Source organism: Lontra canadensis, unplaced genomic scaffold (assembly GCF_010015895.1).
Source record: "Lontra canadensis isolate GAN:19392208 unplaced genomic scaffold, GSC_riverotter_1.0 scaffold1, whole genome shotgun sequence".
NCBI lineage: Eukaryota > Metazoa > Chordata > Mammalia > Carnivora > Mustelidae > Lontra > Lontra canadensis.
Window position 1 is genome coordinate 54154749 of NW_022630995.1, and position 12530 is coordinate 54167278.

Here is a 12530-nt window from a genome sequence, read left to right on the forward strand (position 1 = left end):
ATGTGCTTCAGAGTTAGTCAAAGTTTCTTATCTCTTGTGACCTTGCAAAACTTACTACACTTCTCTGAACCTCAAATTTTCATTCTTAGAATGGGGAGGACAATACCAACTTTGCAACATTGCTCTGAGGATATTCTGAGATTCTGAATGTGTATGTAGCACCTAGCCTTGTGCTAGGCACATAGTAAACTCTGGAAAAATAGTATTTATTATTAACACAAATGATAACCAGTGGGATACTGGTTTCAGCATTCACTTACTCTAGATCCAATCTTAGATGCAAGCCAGGAGAAGCCATAGAAACCAAAGGTGGCCAAATTGTGTGCAAGGATGATGAGAAAGAAGAGTTGTGGGGACAGCAGCTTTATTTCATTGGGGTGGGGGTCTTCTTGGGAGGGAGACCTTCCTTCCTTTGATCTTCCTGGGAGGGAGGTCTTCCTTCCCTTGTTCTTGCCATCAGAGAGTGTTAGATTCACAATTCTTAAGACAGTACTTACTCTCCCAAGAACTCACAAGATGTCAAGCCCATCTCATACCTTTACAACTACATCATTCAAGACAGAGCTCTGATTCCTTCTTCATTCACTCATCCATTTAAGAAATATTTTTAGAGCGTCCACCTTGAGCCAGGCACTGGGGATGAACGGTATTGAACAAAGAAGACCGAGCTCCTCTCTCACGGAGACTTCATTTTAGGGAGGGAGACAGACAACCCATCAGTAGTTAGATCTCATGTAGACAGTGAAAATAAGATTTTCGGCACATCATGGATATAAGGCTCCTCTTTCTCAAATTGTGCAGTCTCGAGGTAAACTGCTATTAAATGAATCACGAATGTCAGCCCTAGTGGTGCCATTTGGCCTTCTTCAACAACTGTTTCACAATTACACACACACACACACACACACAAAAGTTAAGGGTCTGTTAGTGTGAAGCTGTGTGGGGACTTTTCGGAAGGATGTTTTTAACCTCAGCGCCCAAGGGAGCTGACGGGTAGCGCTTGGCCCCTGACTCTTGCTCACCTTCACCAGCCCAGCTCCTCTTGAGTCATTTTCAATGAGTTCAACATCCCATGTGGGGACCACACAGCCCCTTGATTTCTCAGTCTCTTGACCCCTTCTCATTCAGTGACCTTACCCTCTTCTCCACTTTCACCATCCTTTGACCTTGTCACCACCAAAAATCTACTCCTGCCCCCTCCTTCCAGATTGTTGGCTCTAGAAAATACCTCTGCTGCCTTGTCCCTCTCTCCACAATCACCATGTAAAACCCCACCCCAAGATGACCTACCCCTCTTCTTTTCTTTCCCTGAACTCACTCAGCTAAACATGGCAAAAGAGAGTCCAGATCAGAGAACTTACTGCAAATTCAAAGCCTTTATATTGCCTTGTATTTTATAGTTCCCTTCCCCCAAACTAGTTCACAACTTGTCCCTCCTCAAGCCTCCCACACTTCCCACTTCCCTTCCAGCTCAGCACACTGTCCGTGAACAGCCTTCCCTCCATCCTCCCTGACAGCATAGAAGCCACCTTCTCGCCTCTGCCAGGTGAGCTCCGTCAGTCTCCTGTCCTACGTTCTTTATGCCTCTGCCCAGCTTCTCCTTCCCTCCTGCACCTGTGGGGTGGGCGGTGGCATATGTAGATAGACTCTGGACTCTCCTCAGTCAAACAACAGAAACAACAAAGCTATCCTAATTCTGTATGCCCTTCATCTCTAGCTCAGGCTTCCTCCTCTGAGCTCCAGAAATTTCTCTGTCTGCTGTGATGCCCCAGGAGGCAATCAAGTTTAATTTGTCCAGTGCAGAATTCTTTATTTTCTTCCCCATGCTTGTCCTACCTGTAGTTTTTTGTTGTTGTTGTTGTTGTTTTTCCCTTTCAGTAAACATCTACCTGTTGCTCAGGCCGGTTGCTCGGCCCCACCACACTCCCACCCCCCTGCATTATCTTCTCTGGGGTAACAAAGTGTCCCTATTCTTGTTCCTGAAGTTATGGAGAAACAGTCTTACACCTTGGATACATTTCTAGATTGTCGAGTGTTGCTATCACAAAGGAGTGTTGTATTTTATCAGATGCTTTTCCTGTGTCTGTCGACACATCCTGTGCTTTTGTCGTTTATTCTCTTCGTATGGTATATTCCATGAACTGATTTTTAGATGTTTAATCAACTTCACATTCCTGGGGTAAATCCCACTTGATCATGGTATATAATCATTTTATATGTTGCAGAATTCTATTTTCTGATATTTTGTTGGTTTTTTTTGAGGCGTGTTTGATTTTTTGTTCCAAATTGTTCTTCCCACCCCGCCCCCCTAAACTGGAGTTATTAAGCCCTTTGCTGGATTCCCATGGCACTCCGGAGGCCCCCTAGGGATCTCTGCCACAGATCCCCTCTGTGGCCTTTATGTGTCCCTCACCTGGCTTCCGCCATGCTCCTGTCCCACTTCCCTGCTTCCTCGCGGGTTTCTCCTGGGGACAATTTCTAACAAACCACTTCCACACCCGTCCTCTTCTCAGGTGCGGCTGGTGGGGACCCGCCCCAGGTACGGCCGCGGAGGAGGAGCAGCTGCGGTCACGTGGCCCCTCACAGCCCCTCCCACTCCTCACACTAACCTGGCTCCCGGGATTCTCCTGCAGGTGATTTACGCCCTCAACATGCGCCAGGATGAGGCGGAGGCCAGCATGGAGGCGCTGCGCGAGGCCCACCAGGAGGAACTGCAGAGTGCCGTGGCAGAGACCAAGGCCAGGCTCCTGCAGGAACAGGGCCATGCAGAGGAGGAGGCCCTGCTCCAGCGCATCGAGGCCCTGGAGAGCGCGCTGGAACTGCAGAAGAGGCTGACGCAGGAGGCGCTGGCGCAGTCGGCCACGTGCAGGCTGGAGACCAAAGAAAGGGAGCTGAGGGTGGAGGCTGAGCACGCCGAGCGGGTCCTCAGCCTCTCCAAGGAGATGCTGGAGCTCAAGGCTGACTACGAGAAGAGGCTCAGGCACCTGACAAGCCGCGAGGCGCCCCAGTGGGGCCGGCTTTCCCAGGAGGGCCCAGACCCTAAGGGAGAGCCAGGCCATGGCCACGAGATGCGGGAGGTACTGCTGGAGGTAGAGCGGCTGCGCGTGGAAAACCAGCAGCTGAGCAAGGACTATGCCCGGAAGGCAGAGGAGCTGCAGGCCACCTACGAGCGGGACACCGAGGCCATCCGACAGGCCATGCAGCAGTCGGTGAGCGAGGCCCTGTGGCAGTGGCAGGAGAAGGAGACGGACCTCCGCAAGAACTTCCAGGTCCAGGAGTCGGCCCTGCAGGCCCAGGTCAGGAAGCTGGAAGGGGATCTGGAGCACAGAGGCCGCAAGATAAGTGACCTGAAGAAGTACGCCCAGAAGCTAAAGGAGAGGACACAGGTAAAGCAGGGTCTCTTGCTAGCTTTCCAATGGGATCATAAACACGGTCTCTAATTTAAATACCTACTCTGTGTGGGGCACTGTGCAAGGCACTTGACTCCCACCCAAGTGACTCTTATTTCCCTTGAGGTCAACGACATTCTGTCAGCAAATGTTTATGGAATTTCTACTGACCTGGGGCCACAGGTAGGGGACACATGGCAAGCCGGACTGGGTCCCGGACCTCAGAGAGCTTCAACACTTAAAGTTAACAGAGATGATAATTTCGGTCTAGAAATGGAGAGGCTTAAAGACTAACCTTGCTAGGCACACAGCTCGTAAGTTTCTTAACTGATGCCAGCCTCATTCTAAAGCCCTGCTCATTCCCTAACAATTTACCTGTCCTGAAATCCTGGGACATGGCTTTCATGGCAAGCCCAACCGTTGACAAGACAGACCCCTGACAAACCCCACACACTCATAGAGCCCCATCTCTGAAAGTTGCAGCAGCTAATATTCTTAGTAATCCTTGAGCACTTTTTCGGTCCCAGGCACTTTGTCTCATTTAATCCTCATGACTGAAATGTTAAATAACATGCCCAAAGGCACACAGCCCATCGGGATGAGTAGGGATTGGGTGAACAGGAGCCCCTGAATTCCAAAGACAAGAGTGGCTGCTGTGCACTGACCCACCTTTCAGATCTGTGCACATCGTGCGTCTCCACTGCGAACTGTTCCCAGGGCAATGAGACCTTTTCTGTCTGTTTAGGACCTGGATGTGCAGCTCAAGGAGGCTCGGCAGGAGAACTCAGAGCTGAAAACCACTGCAAAAAAACTTGGGGAGAAGCTAGCTGTTGCCAAAGACAGGCTAATGCTGCAGGATTGTCACGTGACACAGAAAAGCGGTGAGAGGCACTGTGAGAGTTTTTGTTTGTGGGTTTTTTGTTTTTGTTTTTCTTAACAGAGAGAAGGGCCGCTGCCAGGTTGGCTGGTGCTGCTTGCACCCTGAGACTGTTGAGGGAGCAGAATGAGGGCAGGCTGTTTCATCTGATCCCTGTTGGGTGAGCTCAACCCAGGCAGGGTGCTCAACCCAGGCAGGGCACAGGTGAGCTGCCACAGTGTGGAGAGCTAAAAGGTATGGTGCAGCAGGACCCCTTGCCCCTGAAACCTCTTGCTTGAATGGCTCAGCACTGCCTTCTCCTCCACACTGAAGCAACACTTCATATTTTTCCCATCATTTCACAGTGATGTTACTGGGTCTCCCCAGTAGTACTGTGAGTGGGCGTGGTCAGTGTCTCCCATGATGCAGATGAAGAAACAAGGCTGAGGAAGGGTAGGTGGCTAGCTCAAGGCCACGGGTCATGATAGAACAAGTGTATCTGAGCATATCTGACTCCAGAGTGCCTTCCTCTGAAGGAGGAGACTCCTTCATCAGCAAGTTCTTAAATACTACAGTGTGATCAGCTTGATCCTAGGAGATATAGAAAAGACACAAAACATGGGCTCTGCCCCCAGGGAGCTTATGGGACAGTGACTTTATAGTCTGGAGCACCGTTTGGTATCATGCGGTGGCCCAGGCAACAGGGGAGTGAAACATTCTGGAAAGAAGTCACCGTGGGCTGGAAAGGTGTGGAGGAGGAGAGGTTTGAATTGGAACCAGAAGTGTGTGGAGGAGTTTGTGCAGTGTTTTCAAAAGTGGGGCAGGGATACCTCCTAAGAATATGGGAAGAAAACAATGAGCATTTCTAGTTATATTTATTTTTTGTCTTATCTTTTACATTTAAATCTTTCGAATGTATATATATGCAGGAACATGCTCAGTGGTTTTTTTCAACGTATGGAAAGCATGATCAAAACATTTTGATGATGATTAGTTTAATAAGCTAGAACAGGGCAACTTTTTGAACTCAAGATGCTGCCTGAGCAAAGACAACAATCACCACTTTGATTGTGCTTGACAGCTAGAAGGCCACAGAGCAGCAAGTCCACTGGAGAGTGGGGGTAGAAGAGTTGAATAGCAGAATGGGTACCTGACTGCAGAAGACCTTGAACACAAGGGCATTTTAAATGATGTTGAAACGTATACTTGCAGATGACATGAAGACGGAGCTAGTTTCAGAGAAGGAAGTCCTAGGAAAGGCGAATGACCTGGAAGGCTGCAGTCTCCATCCTCAGCAGGAGCCAGACTTCCCCAAGGACTGTCCGTGCACCAAAGGAGGCCCAGAAGCACAGGTAGTGTCTGACCCAGCCCTGGGAATGAAGAAGTCACAGGAAGCTTTGCTGGAATGAGCTTCGGGTAGAGGCCAGTTCCCAACTATGACAGAGCCACTTGGCACCAGCAGGTCCCATGGTTTTAGGGGTGGACATGTGGGTGTGAAGTTCCAGCTAACTTCCTGCCATTTGAAATTAGGAGACAGAATATAGCAGAATTCTCCCCACTTCTTTCGCTGGTTCCTGGGAAACTAGAAACTTGCATAGGACTTCCACTATCTGTTCCCCAATCAAAACAAACAAAGAATTCTTTAGACCCCGCTGGAGTGGGCTGGAATATCCAATCCCATGACCGTAGGTACACGTTTCCAAAGAGCCTTTTGCTGATGGTGGATAAAGTGAAGGCTGTTACGAATATCAGATCTATAGTCCTATGAACTTTATGGCCCCTGGTGCTACGAGCAGTAAAACCAGTGTGTAAATGTTGTAAACTCTGTACCAAAGAGAAACGGTGATGCCCTGCCCCTCACCCCACACTGGCAGGTTTACAAGGCCCTTTCTCTTGTTTATAGACCAAGAAAGAGGCAAGTATTGAGACGGAATATATGAAGCAACAATATGAAGAAGACCTTCGCAAAATCAAACATCAGACAGAAGAGGAGAAGAAACATCTCAAAGACCAGCTAGTGAAGCGACTGGAAGACTTAGTGAAGAAGCACACGCTAGAAATCAAGTCTGTTCGCTTGTCGGTGGAGGCCGAGAGGAGGAAGCTGCAGAAGGTGGGATCCCCTTCCGTAAACTCTGTTCAGATTCTTTCTCCTCTCTTCTCCCTCCCTCTTTTTCTCTTGTATTTCTTCTTCCCTTCTTCAGACACTTACTGAGCTACTGCTGTCTGCACATCTCAGTTACTTGTCTGACCAAGGGAGTGGAGGGTCTTTGGAGGAGAAGGGGACGCCCCTAAGGCTGGGAGCAGGTAGGGGCTAGAGTCATTGACATGAGGTAGAATTGTATCCTCTGAGCGCTGAACTGAGGGCATTCAAGTCTCCTCAGCAAAACCAGACAGACATTACATGAAGAAAGCTCTCTGGCCCTAGCCGACTGCCTGGATCCAAATCCGAGCACTGCCACCCTCCAGCGTCAGGAGCCCCGTGAGTTATTGAGCGCTGGCCCCTCAGAGGGAAAGCTGCCTTAACTGAGGTTCCTCATTTATAAAGCAGACGATGTTAATAGCACTTCCTGGAGTAGCTGTGAGGATTAAATGAGGTAATCTGTGTGAAAACACAAAGCATAGTGTGTGCCTGGGGCATAATACGTAGATGCAGGTGATTAATCAGTGGCTTGCCAATGTGAGAGAAGAGTCTTGCCCTCTGGGTCCTGTTCCCACTTCCCACCAAAGGGGGCAGCTTTCTGCTGAGAAGGAATGCAGAGCCTCGTCTCCACATGTCTGCTGGGTAAAGCAAGTAACATCTGTGGTGTTTTAGGGAAAGAACGGAGTGTAGATCAGTAATATTATGAACACAGCCTCTTTATCATGCGAGAGCCTGCGTTATCAGCTTTGACTCTTTGCTGAAAGATGGTCATATAGCCCTGAGGAATGCAGTGTTGTGCCCTGGTGAGGAGTAGTGGGTCTTGGGGTATGGAGTAGTGGTACTCCATAAATGGATGTGTTGGGTAAATAAACGAACTCACAAAAGACCCAAACTGGTTGTGGTCTAGGAAGTCATGATGCATCCACTAGCTGTATGACTTAACCTCTCCGAAACATGATTTCTAAAATAAGGATAAATACTTTGAGGGCTTGTTCTGTGGATTCCTTATGGTATTATATAAAAACTCTTAGTTCAATGCACAGCATACAGTAAAAATTCGATAAATGGTGGCTATGATTAGTTACTGTGTGCACAGGGTGACATCATGTGTGTTAATATTGGTTAGTGCCTACTATACTTTTTTTCTAATTTTTAATTTTTTGGGTGTGCCCACTATAATTTGTAAAGCACTTTATTCTTAGGAACATATTGACTCTTCCAAACAGGATTACAAAATGGGTGTTCATATTTCATTTCTTAAAAATTTTTAGGTATTTTATTTATTTATTTGAAAGAGCGAGAAAGCACACAGGAGCTGGGGGAGGCACAGAGGAAGAGGGAGAAGCAGACTCCCCGCTGAGCTGGGAGTCATATGTGGGGCTCGATCCCAGGACCCCAGGATCCTGACTGGAGCCAAAGGCCGCCGCTCAACCAACTGAGCCACCAGGCATCTCAACAGGTGTTCGTATTTTAGAGATAAGAAAACAGAGGCTGAAAGATATTATGTATCAACTCACACAGATAGGGAGTGCTGGAGCTAGTATAAAAACCTGATAGCCTGAGTCCAGAGTCCATGGTTTCCACCCCTGCGCTGGGGAGGAAGCAGCTGTGTACAAAGCATTTTCCTCCCTCCTCCCGTGAGCTGCGAGGGGTCACACAAATCCAATCCTCAGACAAACAGCTGAACACTCTATCCAAAGCCACAGTCAGTGGGAAGAACAGTGGCTCTCCCAGAGCGACAGGTTACCCTGGTAACCTATTAGCCAAGCCTGACTCTGACTGTAGAAATCTCATTGCGGCTTTAATCAAGGGGCATGAATCCATATGGGAAATGAATCACATAGAAATAAATTTTGTTCCCCTCCTGGTTTGGGGTGGGAGTGTGCTTCCCCCCACCTTTTTTAAGGGCCCTTTAGACCATTTACAGGGAATGTAATTATCACTTAGTCTGCCATCTTGCTGTTTTTGTTACATCTGTTCTCTTTTTACTTCTTTTTCTATTCTTCATTTATTGAATTTATTTCTTATATTTCCTTTTTGAATCTTCACTAATGACTTATTAGCCATTTTTCCTTTTTTGTCTCTGGGAGAGGTGCTCTTGTGGTTGCTCTAGGATTTACAACATGTGTCTTTAATTTATCACCGCCACCAAATACTATTTTACATCCCGTGTATATATTACTTCATTGTACAAACCTTACAACAATACATCTCCATTTATCCCTTCCTGACCTTTGTGTAGTTGCTGTCATATGTTTTACATTACATGTTACAAACTCAACAGTGCATTGCTTTTCTATTTCTTTGAAAAGCCAGTTATTTTTTAGGGAAGTTTTAAATGAGAAAAGAAATATTTCTTATATAATTTTTATTTTTATGTTATAATCTTATAGTTATCCTTTCCCATTTCCCATTTCTACAGTCTTTGTTGCTTTGGCCTGAAGAATTCCCTTTCACATTTCTTGTGGTATAAGTCCACTTACAGCAAATTCTCTCTGTTTTTATATATCTGAAAAATGTCTTTATTTTGCCTTTATTTTTGCTAGATGTAGAATACTAAGTTTACAGAGGTTTTTTTTTTTTCTTTCAAAAGAAAAAGATGTCATTCAGCACTTTTGGGGTTGCATTTTCTTCTCACGAAAGCTTGGCAGCCCCTCTTATTTCCCCGCATATATTATTATATATATTATTCTCCCTTTTGTTTTCTGACTGCTTTGAGTTTCTCTTTGTCACTGGTTTCCACACCTTGATTATGGTATGATATGTATGATTTTTTTGTATGTATGTTTTTCTGCTTGGGGTTCATTGAATGTCCTGATCTGTGGGTTTATAAACACATTGTTTTTCCAGTTTGGAAATTTTAAGGCCATTTTCTCCTTGGACCTCCCCTCCTTCTGATATTGTCCTCCAAGTCCCTGAAGCTCTGGTCATTTATTTTTAGTCTTCATGTCTCTCTGTGCTTCAGTTTGGAAAGTTTCTCTTCTGTATCTTCAAGTTCATTCATCTTTTTTTCTTTTTGCGCATCCTACAATTTTTTAAACCTATTTGGTTTATTTTTTCATTTCCGAAATTCCATTTGATCCTCCTTTATAATCTCCCCTTTTCTCCTCATTCTATTTGTTTTCCTTTAAATTCTTGGGTATGTTTGTAATTGCTCTTTTAGCATCCTCATCTGTCATTTGTTTTTTTTCCACCTATGGTTGAGTCTTCTGGTTATGAGTCCCATGTTCCTCCTTCTTTGGATATTTAGTAATGTTTTATTGGATGCTGAGCATTAAGAGTGTTAACTTTGAAAGACTGCATTTTGTTAGTACCCTTTCTTGAGTGCTGAATTTTGTTTGGGCCAGCAGGTAAATTACTTGTGAGTCAGCTTCATCTTTGCCAGACTTATTCTTTTTATTGTTAAAAGATACCATTTTCTAGACTTTTTAAAAACTTCGTTAGGATGAGTTTAGAGTAGCGTTTGCTCTGGTACCACCTTAACTTTACTACTGAAGTGTGAGCCTTCGTGGGGTCTAATGCCAAATGTACTGACTAATACTGTTGTTACTATGATTGCTGATGGTGACTCTAAGTGACATTTTTGAGTTCCTACTCATTGACTCTGGCTGCTGTACCACCAACTTTATTATAAATACATTCCAAATAGTAATGTTTCTTCTCAAAACAGGTTAGCATATTTTTCTTTAAAAACATGGAGTTCAGGTGATGATGTCAGGTTGGCCACAGTGAGAACCACCTGGTAATTGGCCACATGAGCAAGACCAAGCAGAGAGCCCCCTGGTGATTGGCTGGGGTGCAGTGATATGCTTAGGAGGCATCGGATGAACGGTGGCTGTTAGAAAAGCCCAGTCAGTAACCAGCAGCTATAACTGGGGTACTCTTCAGGGTTCTCCGTTCCTGCTAATGGCAGCTTCTCTCCGACTGGTCTTGCCCCATCCTCTCGCCCACACCTTTCAGTCCACTTCATGTACGCTTCTACTTTTCTGCCCCTCTGATGTCCTGTGAGTACTTATACTGGCACTCAGCACCACCTGGACCCAGGCACCCCTGCAGGGCTGGTCAGATCACCCAGTTACTCAGTCCCATTTGGCAGAAAGGTAGGGGGCTCTGGGAATCATAGTTCAATAGACCCTCACCCAGTCGGGCAGAGCCCCTCTAGTCCTCTGGGATCATAACCTGACTCAGCACAGGGAAGTCAGTGGCATGTCCTGAGGATCCCCTGGACATTCTGCTGAGCTAGAGCCTTGTGTCCAGGGTCAGCACAGGAGAAACTAATCCTCTAGACACATGGCGAGGTGGGAGCGCACCAATCCCACAGAGCAGAGTGAGACACTCTCCCAGAAATATAGCTAATGGGCACATCTCTGAACCAACTCAGCATGGAGCCAACAAGTCCCCAGGATGCTAGGCTGACCAAGAGACGCCCTCCTGGAAGCCCTCCAATGCAACAGAGCACAGGACAGTTGAGACTTCTGGCTGGGCCAACCAAGAGCCCTTTGAGCAGGAGTCCACTGACCCAGATCATCACTAGACAGCCAAGTCCCCTAGACATCCAGATGATGGGGACTTCTCCAAACCAGCTCAGCTAGGATTAACAAGTCCACAAGACAGTGGGCCCACTAGGCCCCATTCTGCTCCAGCTCACCATAGGGTAAACAAGTTGCCTAGACAGTGCACCCACCAGGAGTCTTCCAACTGGCAGGCCTCAACCCAGCAGAACACAGGGCAATTAAGTCCACTCAGACACCAGGTTAACCAGGAGCCCAGTGATCTAGCTCATCACAGGATGAACTAAACCCCCAGATATCCAGTCTACTACAAGTTTTCCGACTCACATCAGTACAAGGTGAACCAGTACCCCAACCCTGGGCCAATGGGGAGTTCCCTGAACCAAGTTAGCACAGGGCTATGGAGTCCCCCAGACACTGGGCCCACCAGGAGCCTACCATCCCAGTTCAGCACAGGGCAAACTAATCCCCTGGACCTTTGGCTGATGACCATCCCTTTGATGAGAGTGAGCCCAAGGCCACCAAGGCCACCAAGGCCCCTGAATACCTGGTCAATGGGGAATTCTCCAAACCAACTCAGCATAGAGCTAACTAGTCCCCAGGACAGTGTGCTCATTGGGTACTCTCATACCAAAAGCCTTCTGACCCAGCTCACCATGGCACAAAAATGTTGACTGGACACTAGGATAACTGGGAGCTCTCCAGCTCAGCAGAGCACAGGGCAATCAAGTCTTCCAGCTGGGCAAACCAGGAGTCCTTCAACCAGGAGCCAACTGACCCCGATCAGCCACAAGGCAATCAAGTCCCCTGGACCTTCCACCAATGAGGAATTCTCTGAACCAACTTAGCAAGGCAATGGACTCCCCCAGACACTGGGCTCACCAGGAGCCCACAAACCCAGTTCTGGCAGAGCAAACTAATCCCCTGGATACCTGGCTGATAACAAGCCCTTTGACCCATATCAGCTCAAGGCAAGCCAGTCCTCTGGAACCCTGGCCAGTGGGGAATTCTCTAAACCAACTCAGTGTAAGACTAATGAGTCCCCAGGACAGTGATCCTACTGGGTGTCCTTGTACCAAAAGCCTTCTGACTCAGCTCAGCATGGTGCAAAAAGTTGCCTGGACACTGGGCCAACCGGGAGTCCTCCACCTCAGCAGAGCACAGGGAAATTGAATCTTCCACCTGGGCCAGCCAGGAGCCCTCTGACCAGGACCCACTGACCCAGATCAGCACTAGTCAACTAAGTCCCTTGGACCCCTGGCTAATGGAGTATTCTCTGAAGCAATTCAACATAGGGTTAAGGAGTCCCGTCAGGACCGTGGGCACCCTGGGTACCTTTGTACTACAAGTTCTCTGATCCAGCTCAATATAGGATAAACAAGTTGTCTGGACACTAGACCAACTAGGAGCTCTCCAGCTCGGAGCCCTCAACCCAGCAAAGCACCGGCCAACCAGACAACTGAGTCCACTAGATATACTAGGCCAACCAGGAGCCCTAACACCGCTCATCATAGGGTGAACTCATCCCCAGGACATCCAGCTGACCACAAGCTTTCTGACCCAGATCAGCACAAGGCAAACAAGTCCCCCAGACCCTTCATTAGGGGTGAATTCTCTGAACCAACTTAGCACAG

At 47.4% G+C, this 12530-nt stretch overlaps 1 protein-coding gene across 1 annotated transcript in view; it reads left to right on the forward strand.

The window, feature by feature from the left end:
* Positions 1-12530, forward strand: part of FAM184B (family with sequence similarity 184 member B) — a 168148-nt gene that overhangs the window by 77309 nt on the left and 78309 nt on the right. Inside the window, exons 2-5 of the mRNA XM_032854466.1 lie at positions 2634-3386; positions 4135-4270; positions 5458-5597; positions 6149-6355. Of these exons, the coding sequence (XP_032710357.1) occupies positions 2634-3386; positions 4135-4270; positions 5458-5597; positions 6149-6355 (1236 nt within the window). The remainder of the gene's footprint in view (positions 1-2633; positions 3387-4134; positions 4271-5457; positions 5598-6148; positions 6356-12530) is intronic.